General features: G+C 32.9%; 2 protein-coding genes across 3 annotated transcripts; both read left to right on the top strand.

Annotated features, from left to right (window-relative positions):
- The first annotated feature begins 249 nt into the window (after positions 1 to 249).
- LOC145611999 (uncharacterized) lies at positions 250 to 5305 on the top strand. 2 transcript variants are annotated; one of them, XM_081667382.1, is made up of 9 exons: positions 250 to 860; positions 1298 to 1700; positions 1928 to 2008; positions 2588 to 2653; positions 3073 to 3138; positions 3350 to 3406; positions 3883 to 3927; positions 4314 to 4358; positions 4878 to 5305. In XM_081667382.1, the coding sequence occupies exons 1-9, from the start codon at positions 535 to 537 to the stop codon at positions 5007 to 5009; spliced, it is 1221 nt and encodes a 406-aa protein (XP_081523508.1). In that variant the 5' UTR covers positions 250 to 534; the 3' UTR covers positions 5010 to 5305. The 2 variants fall into 2 exon arrangements, with proteins under 2 accessions (XP_081523508.1, XP_081523509.1); XM_081667383.1 differs by lacking the exon at positions 3883 to 3927 and having other exon boundaries at positions 251 to 860.
- A 5007-nt stretch (positions 5306 to 10312) lies between these two features.
- LOC145610305 (rac-like GTP-binding protein ARAC7) lies at positions 10313 to 13165 on the top strand. Its single transcript, XM_081665632.1, has 8 exons — positions 10313 to 10615; positions 10963 to 11050; positions 11180 to 11289; positions 11784 to 11847; positions 11965 to 12026; positions 12133 to 12198; positions 12293 to 12399; positions 12998 to 13165. The coding sequence occupies exons 1-8, from the start codon at positions 10517 to 10519 to the stop codon at positions 13026 to 13028; spliced, it is 627 nt and encodes a 208-aa protein (XP_081521758.1). The 5' UTR covers positions 10313 to 10516; the 3' UTR covers positions 13029 to 13165.
- The last annotated feature ends 1434 nt before the right edge of the window (positions 13166 to 14599 follow it).

A 14599-nucleotide genomic window follows, 5' to 3' on the forward strand; every position in this document is an offset into this window, starting at 1 on the left:
TGATAGTATTTGACGAGAAATTCCTACCTCCTTACTATACTCCTTTTTCCACCAAACTTTTTCAATTTTTTTTAGATGTTTCAACCCCACTTTTTTAGATAAAGCAAAAGCCTAAAAAGAGAGAAATTGATAATTAAAAAAAAAAAAAAAAAAGGCAATTAGGGACTAGTCCCCTTCTCCTCTCTCACACCCTCCATCCAAACAAATTCTTTATTTTACTAAGAAATTAAAAAAAAAAAAAAAAAAGAAAAGAAAAACCCTTCAATAATAACAAAGATATATAAAAAGAAACACACATTAAAAATAAAGAAAGAGAGATTATTGAAACTCCATGATTCAAAAAACACACATGCCTTGGGTTATGCTCCCTATTTAGCTTATTACTACTATTTCTACTCACTTATTAATAAGCTAAATCAAAAGCAACCCAAATCAAATCCTCTTGAAAAGTTTCTACAAAAGCCCTCTCTTGGACCTTCAACCACCCATAAACTCTAAAAAAAAAACACCATTTTTTTTAGAGCAAAAGAGAAAATGAATAGGGGTGTTTTGCAAAACTCTCCGGTGCAACAAATGATGGCTGCCGGAAATCCAAGCTGGTGGCCTAACATAAACAATTTGATGAGGCCTCCCATTTTATCTCATCAACCACTCCTTTCGTCGCCGCCTTCGTTCTTAGCTCCGCCTTTGGATAATAGTAACAACAACAACAACAACAATGATGAGGACAACAATAATGTTTTCCATGCTCAATATAATATGAATACCTCTTCTTCTTGGCTTGGTGATCATCCTACCAACAACAACAACCATCATGAGCATCATCATCAACTTCCTGAGTCTTGGAGCCAACTCCTCTTGTAATTTATTTCGCCTCTTTTTTCCTTTTTCCTTTTTTTAAAATTTTTTTATCGATCTATCTATCTGTCTTTCTATTTCTGTGTCTACCTCTAAATCCGTTCCTCTTAATTACTCTAATATGTACATACATGCGCGTGCACACACATAACATATACAGAATCCGAACTATAATCTATCCCTTTTTTTAATGAGTGATTTAATTTATTATCTATGCATGTCTCAAGATTATTGTATGGTTACCTAGCTAGGTTTTCATTCCAAATTAGTTAGGGTAAAGTGTTAATATAAACATTTTAATTTATTTTTATTTTTTTGTTATTTATTTTTAATATTGTCTCTACATAGATCCGATCTAGCCTTAATGAAAATTCATTATATATGATTAGTCTATGAAAATTCATTTTAATTTAATTACTTAATATGTATATTTGTGTAGGGGTGGAATTTTCTTAGAAGAAGAAGCAAAAAAAATGGAGACAAATAATTGGGAAGAACAAGTTGTGCTTCAACAACAAAATCATCATCCTCATCTTGTAGATGTGAAGCAAGAAAGCTCAGTAAATAGTTATAATAGTAATAACAACAATAATAATGTTTATAATGATCAAGAATTTCAGCTAGTAGCAGCAGCTAAAGCAGCAAATTGGTCTCATCATCATGCTCAACTCAATAATATTCCTGTTTCTTCTCCTCAATCTTGTGTTACCTCTTTTAGTACTAGTAGCAACAACAACACCACCACCACCAACAACAACTTGTTGGAATTCGCCTCGTCGATTTCTAGTGACAATCTTCACTCTAGACACCCTCCTCCTCCTGCCCCCGATCGCTCGACCGAGGTAAGAAAACAAAATTATTTTCATCTAATTAATCTTTTGATTTTTTTTTTTCATATAGAAATTATTGATTTACTTAGTTATATTTACCTTTTTTTTTTTTTAATAATAGGTGCGAATCAGACTCACTTGTCAATTAATTAAATTTTAACATACATTATTAATTAATTCATTATTATGTATACTCGTACATGAATTATAATTTTTATTATATATTCGGGTGTGTATAGTGTAACAGCAATGTTAGTGGTGGGGCGGCAGCAAAGAAAGCCAAGGTTCAACCTTCTACAACTCCATCGACTGCTTTCAAGGTAAATAAAATCTAGTTGTATGACAAATACAAGCAAGAATATAATTTTGGTTATCTCACTTTCACTGAATTTTTCTCCCTCCAAATCTTTTCTTCCTCACAAAAACACAAGTATAAAGGCACAAAAACACATGTAAATACATACCTACTTTGTGTAACATCTCTTGTCTTTCTCTTATGTCTTTTTTTTCCAAGGATGATTATTCTTTCTTTCTTAACCCTTATCTATGTACCTCTCACTCGTCTCTATTCTCGTCCATAGATGAAGGATATAGCATTCGAGGTAGATAATATCCAATTTTACCGTATTTTTAAATAAGTAATTCTTGTATTAGACGGTTGCGTATTATAATACACCTTGCATAATACAGGGTGACTTTCATGATTAACTTACAAGTTTTAAGACGACTTTTAATTAGAAATAGAATGAGACATCTTATTCATACGAAATTAAGAAATTTCCCTTATTTATTTTTATCGAGTTATGTATCTTAAATTAATTAAATGTATCAATTCAATGTTATGTTTATTCTAACTTTATTATATGATTTTTTTTTTTTTTTCAATATTGGAAAATCAGGTGAGGAAGGAGAAATTAGGAGATAGAATAACTGCCCTTCATCAGCTTGTCTCACCTTTTGGAAAGGTAATCCATGATTACACATCATCTACTATTATTAATCAAGTATAATTAGTAATTAAGCACCATTATTATATATATAGCTTTGAGTTAGCAAGCTAAATAAGCAAACTAACAATTATAACATGCAAACTTCTTTTTATCTAGGCATCATAATAATAAAGTGTAACTTTTTTTCTATACATGAAACCTTACTCAATTATTATTTTCTTTCCAATTTTCGGTTTATTAATACGTTACACCTAAAACTCATTTGAGTGACGTAACACTAATTTGCAATTAAAAAAGAACGGAAGAAGTTTTTGTATGGAATATATGGATATATAATTCTCTTTATGTAAAATTGCATGAATTAAAAAATACAGTATGAAATTTGTGATAAAAGTATAACTCTTTTTTTGCTTCCTTTATTTTTTTTTCTACAGACTGACACAGCATCTGTCTTGTTAGAAGCCATTGGCTACATTAGATTCCTTCAGAGTCAAATTGAGGTAAGAATGAAGAAACAAAGGATTCAAGAAATTTATACTTAAACTATGTACATTATACTTTATACTACATACTTTATTAATTAAATGTATAGATTATACTATTGTTTATTTATTTATTAATGTAAAATTGTAAACATACAAAAAAGTTGCATTTCTCAAAACATTCTTTTGGACATATGGTCATATAAAATTCCCCCCTCGAATTCTGCAGGCCCTCAGTCTTCCATACCTAAACACTGGAGCAGGAAACAAGATGCAGCCTCACCCTGTAAGAATCAAATCATTTAATTACTATTCATTATTTTATAAGATTCGCGAATGTTAACTAGTTTAATTGCATGATGATTCACTACAAATTGTGAGTCGAAACTCTCTTTTCGAATGGTTTTGTATCTTTTTATTTTAATCATCTTATATCGACTCAAAACATATCAATAGGTTATATTCTCTTAATAGTCGTAACACTTCCAAGTGACACCTTACTCCTTAGTAATCTCATACGAGTAGATGATTTAAACACACCTTAATACCTTATGACCTTACACGTATGTATAAGTCTCATGTCCCTAGAATATGTGATGAAATATTGAGATTCGACCTCTATCCAGAGTTGAGTTTGATTGAGAATTTATGTAATTGATTAAATGACCAAAAGTTCAAATTATTACAGAAATAATAATAAGAAAACCATACAATAATTTTTTAATTAAAAAAATAATGGTGTGATAATGCTTGAATTTGTAGAATCAAGGGGAGAGGAAGTGTATATTTCCTGAAGACCCTGGTCAGGTAAAGCTTTATTGGATCCATGACCCCCTCTTTTTAAGGGCATGTACCAAACTTTGGGTTTTGAAAAATAATTGATTTTCAAAATAAAGCTGTCACTTTTTTCATTAACTTTATTTTGTTTTGTTTTGTTATTCTTTTAAGAAACAAAATTTTAAAAATTACCAATGAGAAAATAAAAAAGGAATTGGGTTTCCAAAAGATTAAAAATTTAGCAGCTTTCCTTAGATTATAAAAAAAGTTAAGCAATAAATTAAAGCGGTGATTATTGAAAAATAATGATCAAAGTTTCTTTTTTATTATAATTGTATTTGACTCCTCTTAAAAAGCTGATTAATGTAGAAGATGCTGATGCCTTTATTCATGTATGTTTCAATCTTTTGCTACAGCTCGTGAATGACAATTGCTTGAAGAGAAAAGGAGGTCCTGATCAGGTAACTATTTCCTTTACATTTTAACAAACACCCATGAGGAATCAAACTTGCTTTTAATATTATCGAGTCTATTGGGGTACACTTAGAGTTAGGTGTACTCAACATAAACAATCGTTCTACTGGTAATTTAAATGTACAAACATTAAAGCATTCAACGTTATTGATATTTGTATATGAAAAAACGTACAATAGTTAGATAATACAAAAGTTAGTTGATTGGACAAATAATTTGTGCAAAGTACGAGTATGTACCAAACAATGCATGTGATTGATTTCAATTAACATACACAAGCTAGCCAAAATATATCCTAAATCTGTAACAAATATTATCATACTATAGGACCGGTTCTCATACGATTATTTTCAGTTCAGTTCAGCTCAACTCTTAGTTTCCTTCTCTTATAAAATATTCATTTCAGTTTAGCTCAGTTCAGTCCAGTCAATGAGAACAGGCCTCATACCTAAAATGAGTATGTGTATATATACTAATCTAATCTATATTTCTTTTGATATAAATAGGATTCATTTGAAGAGGCTAAAGACTTGAGGAGTAGAGGGCTATGTTTAGTTCCAGTGTCATGCACATTACATGTGGGAAGTGACAATGGAGCTGATTATTGGGCTCCGGCACTCGGTGGCGGTTTCCGGTAGACGGGACCAGGGTTAGGGATCTAGTACGTGCATCAACGGCACACCGAAGCTTCAATTGAAACGATATAACATCATTAGCAGTCAATCTGCCCCCAACAATATCTTCCTATATGAAGAAAACAAGGTTGATTGCTCCTGATGCTATGTTCTATTTCTCTTGTATTGCATTTAAGTGTGCTGTAAATTTAATTTTAGATTTAAGATTTCAAGCTAGTGTTTTTTTAATCTAGTTTTAACAATAAGCTACTACTTTAATCAAGATTGTTCAATTTATTTTAGTACATTCTTAACATTTATTTTGAATGGATATTTCATCATGTGCATGCAACTATCAACATGATGAGAGTAAGGGATAGCTTAAGTGGTTAGAGCTTCCCTCTCAATTTCAGGAGGTCCTGGGATCGATTTTCACCCTCGCCCAGTGTGGCTCTCTAAACATCAAAAAAAATTGTCAACATGATCATTGCCTAGACTCCTTCTAGGTTCCTTGTTGCCCAAACTAACATGAAACTGCCCATCAAGTCAACAACCCAGGTGCAAACACTACAGCACTCATCGGCCCAACAAAGTAGCAGTTCAACAATAAGACTCAGCCCACTATATCACCATAGGCCAATTCTCCCCTTTCCGAATTCTCCGACCCAAACACTCATCATATGCACCACGCCCTATAAAATGAATATTTAGTAAAAAATTATGAACATGTAAAAAAAAATAAATAAAATAAACACATTAAAAAAAAAAAATTAAACATTTAATACTGAAGGTAGATAATATTACAGTACTAAAACCCCTGTTTATTTAGGGTTTAATACAATAGGCATAAATGAGCTAGAAGAGCTGCATTTCACTATTGTTTGAAGTCCTAGAAAATTTTTTGTCCATCAAAAGAAACTTAGTGCAAATCAGGGGTAGGGAATCAAGGGATGTTAAATTACAAAATACATTTAGATCAAGTTGTTGCTTCTACAATATCTAGCCATTTGTCTGCAACTTGATTAGCATTCGAGGTAGACTTGCTGCAACTCCCGCGAGCAGCTCCCTGCAATTATAAACATAGCAGTCAGTCTGGAGTTGAACTGCTGTGAGTCTTGTATTTCCTGCATAGCCTTAATTTGAACAGTCAATTGAAGTCCTAGACGAAACCTAGAGAAGTTACTTTACCTTACTTCTGCAGCATCTCAGCACCAAAATGCTTACCACGACGGAATGAAAAGAGGCTTCTCCAACAAATCACAAACCTTAAACACTTTGGCCAAACTAGGAACCCGGTGTTTCTGAGGCTTTTGTCTAATGTATTGTACCAACAAAACGGCACAAGAGCAGGATTAACCTGCTTCAGCACCAAAATCTCTTGCTCTCCTTTGGAATAGGCTATGGGCAGATGCGACAACCTTCGGGTGGGAACTGAATGCGAAATGTCCAACCTCATCCAAGACTCTTTAATCCCATACTCCTTCATTAGCCACGCAGCAACCAGTCTCTCATTTATATTATAAGTCTCTTTCAACAAGCATAAACATCCATCTAGATTCCTTAATTATGTGTTATAAGTATCCGCCTCCACAATGTCATCAGGGATGGGTACCTCTCCCCAGTCCCCACTGCTTATTGCAAAGATCTTAACAAACAATGGCAAGTCGACAACCTTTCCCAGACGAATGGTGGACAGTCCAATGGAGCAAATCCGTTAATAAGTACACCACAAGACATAATATTATTATGTCTTAAAGGGTTCCATTCTTTACTCAACCTCCAAGAATTGGAATTCAAGCTATAAACCCTCATTTCACAGGGAGACTCATGCCAACCATTCAAAATCCTAACAAGTTTATAGTCTACTGAAAGATGATCATACCCAAACCCATAGTAAGCATCGCCGCACCTAGGAGCATTGCAGATCTTATAGAATGTCATCGTTGCTGGATTGACCAAGATAACCTCAGAATTTGGGAGAAGAAGACATAGTAACCCATTACATGAACCGATAATAGAAGTGTCAGCGGAGTCAAACTTGTGGGGTAATGGGAGCTTGACTGCAGGAGATTCCGGTGAGTCAAGGTCAAAGGAGTAGAGGTTAACCGTGGGGTTAAACTCACATATCTCAGCGCCGTCTTCCTCCCCACCCTCCTCTGTGCAGGGATCAACGATGCCTGAGAAAAGAACAAGGCAACCGGACTTGGAGAGGAGAGATTGGTGGAAATGGGAGTGAGCACATTTAGGGCTGCTGATCACTGTCAGCCATGATTTGCAAACACATTTGAGACACAACAAACTTAGTTACTTAGAAGCAAAATGATAGCAGTCATAGCATTAATTAACAAACTCCCCACTTATATTCTCTATGTTCAAAAACCTCTTGCGAAATCATCTAACAAAGATATGTGCACTGATGATTAAGAAACTCCCTACTCAATTATACTTTATAAGGTGTTTGGTTGGTAAGCAAGGGTTTAAATTGGATAAAACCCATACCTAGTGTTTATTTAGAAAATTTCATTTTTTTTAACTTACGGGTAATCTCTGTGATTAACAAAAAATTGTTTATCACGTGACATTCAGGTAAGTAAATCATCAACTTTATCCAATCATCATCACTATGGGGTCTACCTTAAAGGAAAAAGTTAAAAAAATTTATTCACGAAAATGCAATGTGGTAAACAAATAGAGATCAACTTGAACTGTATTTAATGGGCTTAAAGGGAGGAGGTGGATATGACTCGTACCAAAAGTCCAAAACTGTCTTCCCGAACAACAACCAAACACAAGGGTACTCAAACGATTACTCAAACGACCTTGTTTTCATTCTTGATTCCAAACCCATACCAGTCTACGAGCTTAACACCCCTTTAAAGTGTTGAGCTCAATCATTTTCAAAGAAAAATCAATTTTTTGGTGTAAAAAGAAATGTCAACGTGCTCATACGATACCTTAACTAGATTGTCAAGCATCAAAGATTGAAAATGTAAGAATATAAGATAGCAATTATACAACCACGAATTATTAGCTGCTAATTAAAATGCATTTACAATAAAAAAGATACCAATCACTTCCCAATTCACATTTTTTTTTAATTATTTGGTTAATTCAGTAACATACTCCAAAAGATTACCTAAATTAAGATCAAATTTACATAAAATTCCAAAGAAAACACCCATACATGAAGAAATTAAAGAATCCACAGCAGAAAACAATAAATGTTAAAAATGGAGAGGAAAATAGAAATTCATACTCCGATAAACAAGAGAAACAGAATTTTTTAAAAAAAAAATAGTGTACCTGAAAATTGGTTTTAGTGGCTAAAGAACGAGTTCACTCTCAGTAAAATTCAATCTTGTAAGTATCTACAATGTGTAATTCTGATTTCTGAAAGCAGAATGAAGTTTGAAAGAATAAACTAAACACCAGGAAAATTCAAGTTGATCTCGGTGATAAAAAACAACCATTGTTTATCTCGTGGCATTTTTGTAATTAAATTAAATTGGTTTTTGCAAACATCCAATGAAACACGAGTTCTGGGCCCCAACTCTGTACTCTTGGGTTTGGGTAGGTATGAGGCTGACAACAACTAACCATGGTTAGTTATGTCCACTTAACGTCCAGGTAACAGGGAAACCTGTCCAAAAAATATTGACATAAATACCCTTACTTTTACAAGTAATTAGACGAATTCACCTTGAGATAAAGATAAACAACCCTTGTTTATCTCGGAGATCAACCTGGGAAGCTCCTAAACATTTCTAGTTGATCTCCTTAACATTTCCTTACAGTATAAGCAGAATGATGTTAGGGCTAAGAATAAGAAATAAGTAGTATTGCAAATTGGTTGTTGGTGCACTGGCGAATAGTGTTTTACTTGGTAGGGAACTAGGGATACTATCCAAACTGAGCCTCAATCTGGATTACCTCAAAAGTTGAATTGGGTGGAACGCCAAAAAAAAAAAAATTTACTTCGTATCTTTTTGGTACAATGCACGACAAAATCACGCGTAATCGACGTAAATCAATGTAAATCTTTTATTTTAAAATTTTAGCTTCTTATATGTACCCCTAAAGGCTATGTAGGCCTATGTATAGCCTTGAAAATAATTATAAAGTTTTTCTTGTTACTTTTTGTTTTTTGATGAACAACATTTGGTATCGCAAGTACGATATTTGGTTTTAAATTAAAGGAACAATACTCCCATTAAACAAAACAAATACATCAGTGGGTTATGATGGATTAAAAATAAATACGAGTAAAGAATAAATAGAAGTATTCTTCAAAAAAAAAAAAAAAAAAAAAGAAGAAGAAGAAGAAGAGGAAGAAAAAAAAAAGTAAAATGAGACTTTTATTTAGGTTTTTTTTTTTTTTGGTGAAATTATACTTTCGTTTGAAGACGGGAAAACTATAAAAGTCAGCTATTTCACCAAAAGTTGCTAATCCTGGTAATTTGAGAATGAAGTGATGGTTCTCATAAATTTGACAAAATCGACTCAACCTAAAGCAAAATAAAACTGGATTACCCTAAATGGACTTTGTCGTGTTGAAAAATGGCTTAAAGCCTTGAATTAAGATAGACCTAATTCAACTCAAAATAACCTAACCGAAATCAAATGTAGTTAATACGGAGTACATACCAATTTCATGTGATAAATTAATTTCAATATACCTAAGGTTCAACCCAAAGTCTCTTCACTCAAATCAACCCGATTTGATTGCATCAAACAAGTATCCAATCCAAACGATTCCATTAAAATCTCTGTTTCTACACAATTACTTATAGAATTGGCAAAACAAAATAACAAATCAAATTAAAATTGGGACAGACAAAAGGAGACAATCCGAGTATCGGCATGACAAGGTAAGTGCTTGCATTAGAAGCTAGCCAACTACTAACATTCTCGATATTCCAAAATCGAAGGAAAATTGAATTGGAAAGTAGACAGACAGTTGGATCCCAACCCTCCTAACTCAACCGTGAGAGACATTGTGCCGTTGTACTAAGTGGGTCCTTTACTACAAAGCCACCTACTCTTTAATTTTTTATATTTTTTTAAAATTAAAATTTCATCTTATCTTCCTTTCAAAAAAAAAAAAAATTTCTGTTGGATTTTGAAATTTATTGAGAGGGATGAAAAAGTTTGTAATTTTCCAGTTTACCAAGAATTGAACACACACCCTCCTTTGACTCCTTGCATTGCACACTTTCTCTCTCTCCTAATTTTCTTATTAATATTAATTGAAACCCCAAAAAATAAAGATAAAAACAAAAAAACAGTTCTTTTCTTTATTTATTTTGTGCCTCATTTATTACCCAAAAACAGTTCTTTTCTTTATTTTCACTCTTTTTAAGCAAGAAAGTTCTATAAAAATCAAACCTTTTTCAAATAAAAACCATATTTGATGCTTCTTTAGTACTCAAACTTCTGGGTATTTTTCATATAAATTGAACTACTGTTGAAAATTTTAACCTCTACCTTCTTACTAATTATTATTGATTTCTCTTCCAAATAAAAATTTAAAAATGAGTGCTTCAAAGTTTATTAAATGTGTTACTGTTGGAGATGGAGCTGTTGGAAAAACATGTATGCTCATTTGTTATACCAGTAACAAATTTCCTACTGTAAGTTTTTCTCATTTTCTTACCTAAAGATTCTTACTTTCTTGCATTTTTGGTGTATTTGCTTGAATTTGAGCTGTTTTCTTGTCGTTTATGTCAATGGGTATTTAAATTTAATATCTTTTATTTGCATTTTGTGCTCAAATAAGCTGATTCCATGTTTTAATTTTCATTTCTCAAAAACCCATTTCAAAAATATAATGAACAAAATGCTTAATTGATAATTTTTTATCAATAAAATGAATATTATTGATTGGGATTTTGATTTTGATATCACTTGGGAATTTGGGATATGTTACCTTAAAGGTTACTCTTTATGCTAATTAATGATACTTTTCCTTTTCTGGCAGGATTACATTCCTACTGTATTTGATAATTTTAGTGCTAATGTGGCTGTTGATGGAAGCATTGTCAACTTGGGACTTTGGGATACTGCTGGTATAACAAATTAATAACTCCCTATGTCCCTTTTTGTTTGGTCTATTTGACTTTTTACGGTCTCTAAAACACGTCTTTTTTTACCGTTGCCGTGTTTGAGAAGTGGTGTTATATGCTTGACAATTTCAGGTCAAGAAGATTATAGCAGGTTAAGGCCATTGAGTTACAGGGGTGCAGACATATTTGTGTTGGCATTTTCTTTGATTAGCAGGGCAAGTTATGAAAATGTCCTTAAGAAGGTAATTGTTAATTTTTCTGATGAAATGTGGGTAAAATTTGTCTATTAATAATGGTTAATTAATGTATTATTATATCATTAAATTAACATCATTTTTAACAAAAGTTGGAACCTTTTCTTTCTCACTCAAAGCTGAGCCTACATCCACTTTACTGTCTGTTACAAATTAGAAATTCATTAATGTTTAAGGAAATAATAAGCATGATTGTATATTACTTCTATGTCTTGAAATATCCCTTTATTATTGACACCCTCCTAAAATTGATGAGACTGCATGATTATTGGCCTTTAATACAAATTCATAACTTAATTTTGTGTACATTCATGGACCTAATAATCTTGATTGTATAATACAGTATGTCTTAAATATCCCTTGATTATTGACACCCTCCAAAAATTGTTGAGATTGCATGATTATTGTCCATAATACATATATACAGCTTAATTTTGTGCACATTGATGCTTATGAATGTGCATTGTTTCAAAATCTTTCAGTGGATGCCGGAACTTCGTAGATTTGCACCCAATGTTCCAATTGTACTTGTTGGAACAAAACTAGGTAAATATATGGCCTTATTCGAACCAATGCATTTGCAAGAACTATAATGATTTGCTTAACTATATGTGTTCTGTAATAGAAGATCGAAATTGTAATTTGTTTTGTGTTATCTCTCAGATCTTAGGGATGAAAGAGGGTATGCTGATCCTACTGGATCAAATATCATAACTCCTGCTCAAGTATGTTATGTTCCCTTTCAAAATACTGTCTCCTTATTATATCACAATCTATAATATGCACACGGAAACTACAAGTAGAAGGCTAATGAACATGTAAATTATACAGGGAGAAGAGTTAAGGAAGCAAATTGGTGCTGCAGCTTATATTGAGTGCAGCTCTAAAACTCAGCAGGTAAGTTACACCGGTTCGTTGATTTACAGCACAGTACCTTGCAAAGTATTATAAATATAATGAATTTTAACCAAATTTCTGATTTCTTGTTTAGAATGTCAAAGCTGTTTTTGATACTGCTATCAAAGTTGTTCTTCAACCTCCAAGGAGGAAAGAAGCTCCTAGGAAGAAGAAGTATAAAAAGTCTGGTTGTTCATTCGTGTAAGTATTTTAAGGGATGCCTTTGGTTCTTATATTATGCTAGTTGAATCACTTTTGGCAGTTGCAGCTATTCTAGCAAATAGGATATATATATTCGCAAAAGTTTATTGAAGAAAAATTTATTGTGTTGAGTATGATTCTGATGTGGAAGTTTGTTCTTCAATAGTTCAATCTGTCTTGCTTGGAATATTCAGAAAGATAGATATTTGTCACGAATTAAACTTTGTTCTCTTACTGAAAGAATTAAACTTTGTTCTCTTACTGAAAGAAAATAAAATTAGCACTAATCATGCTCAAAGAAGGAAAAAATAAGCTCGAGTGAGGTCTTTTACAAGTTCAATTAAGGGTTTTTTAGGTGAAAACTTTAGTTTTGAAACAGAACTTCTGAAGTGATTGATTGAAAAATGCAAATGAAATCTTGGGGGAATTTAAAGGTGTTATTCAGATTTAGTTGGGATGACAATTTACCAGTAAAGGAGTTAGCAGAATTGAGTTTAAGACAGCAATCAAGTATTGTGAAAGAACATTACTTTCATCTGCAAGTCAAAAAGTGCTATTAAAGGAATTTGATATTTATGTTGTTTTTTTTGAAATGCAGGGGCATTATGTGTGGAGGTTGTGCTGCCTAGTTGGCGCGTTTGGATTAGGAAGAGGAGGCTCACCTCCTACTCTATTTGGACAAGCAATGCCATGTTGCTGAATTCATCCCCAAACTAAGGCAGCAGCTGGTGTATTCACTATATTATGTGAATTTGTGGTTTGAGTTAGCGCGGTCTGATGTATGTATGTATGTGTTATCTTTTTTCGGAGTTATAAGCTGCAAAGTACTGAGGGAATTGTTCATTCTCTCTTGGCTATTTTGCCCTATTTAACTCATTTTTAGAATCTTCTTAGTTGTTTTGTTATGTAAGAGCATATTTTGATGGCAAGTTTCAGGGATTTTGTATTTTAGTGTATTATTTCTACCAAAAAATACTTGGTCCTGAGTTCATAAGCATATTATGTAGCATTTGATTAATTTCTTTACTCCTTTAGTCTAAGATCAACTCAGGTATGTCTCTTTACACGCAAATTATCGATTTAACCACTGATGTATCTAATGGTAAAAAGAAAACCCAATGGTAAATCTAGTCTAGCAGATTTTGATGACTAATTTTGGAGTGCTTTCCCCTGTTTTGACATCAATTTTCCAATTGTGCATCACTTTCATTGTTCATAAGTCTACAAAAGTCTGCATAAAACACAAAAGCAGAAAGAGTGTTCCTGAGAAAAGTGACCTGAATTTGCAAAGCCACTCATGTAAAAGGAAAGGAACCTCACAAAGACACAAATCCTTTTTTACATGACTTTACTTTCAGGGTTGTGCTAACATAACATGTACTGTATCATACATTCGGGTGTAAGTGTGCAACTATTTTGCAATACAAAATACCCCCCTAGCTTTTTTGTAACTCATGCATATATTACTCGTAGTAAATACACTCGATGCCCCACCCTTCTAGGATTAACATTAATATCGAGTGTGGGTAGTAGATACATTCGGGTATATGTAAAAACTTGCATGGTGGGAATATTGTCCGCGGTCCTTGTACTTACCGGTTTATCATGGTCACCGGTCATATGAATGTCTGCCTTTAACCTATCTCAGCTCATAACTCTGATCTGACTTGTGAGTTTTGACCATTGTTAAAAAGATATGTCCTTACCTTAGTTTTATTTATTACTCATACTGTTATTCAATGCCATATACAATAGGGACAAATGTGGTCTCCCAAACTACAGTGCATGTAGGGCATATTTCTTCATGAAAATGAAATTTCATTTCATGGCAAAGGCATTCAATGCCCATATGCTCACCTGCTGACTGATAATATACATATCTCACATGCTAACGCAGAACACTACTACTTACAAGTTACATTTACAAGAACCAGCAAATATTATTAGCCCAAATGTGCTCTAAAATGTGAAATCCTAAAAAAGATTGGTTCGTGTAGAAAGGAAAATTATAATTGTGTAAAAGAAGATGGGATCATGGGAGGGAGTAACTTTTATGATTATACTGAAGAAATTCTTATGGGGGACCTTTAGATATGTGTACCTTCTCAATGTAAAAGAAAATAGCGGATTAATAAATGCGTACGATATTAGGCCCTTAGTTTACATTGATTATGCTATATTAGTACACATTTTTTACATT

Source organism: Chenopodium album, chromosome 24 (assembly GCF_948465745.1).
Source record: "Chenopodium album chromosome 24, dcCheAlbu1.1, whole genome shotgun sequence".
Classification (NCBI taxonomy): Eukaryota; Viridiplantae; Streptophyta; class Magnoliopsida; order Caryophyllales; family Amaranthaceae; genus Chenopodium; species Chenopodium album.

Coding starts and splice junctions, on each gene's coding strand:
- LOC145611999 (XM_081667382.1), top strand. CDS start 535: ATGAATAGGGGTGTTTTGCAAAACTCTCCGGTGCAACAAATGATGGCT. Junction 861..1,297: donor TCTTGGAGCCAACTCCTCTT/GTAATTTATTTC, acceptor ATATTTGTGTAG/GGGTGGAATTTTCTTAGAAG. Junction 2,009..2,587: donor CTCCATCGACTGCTTTCAAG/GTAAATAAAATC, acceptor TTGGAAAATCAG/GTGAGGAAGGAGAAATTAGG.
- LOC145610305 (XM_081665632.1), top strand. CDS start 10,517: ATGAGTGCTTCAAAGTTTATTAAATGTGTTACTGTTGGAGATGGAGCT. Junction 12,027..12,132: donor ATATCATAACTCCTGCTCAA/GTATGTTATGTT, acceptor TAAATTATACAG/GGAGAAGAGTTAAGGAAGCA. Junction 12,400..12,997: donor AAGTCTGGTTGTTCATTCGT/GTAAGTATTTTA, acceptor TTTGAAATGCAG/GGGCATTATGTGTGGAGGTT.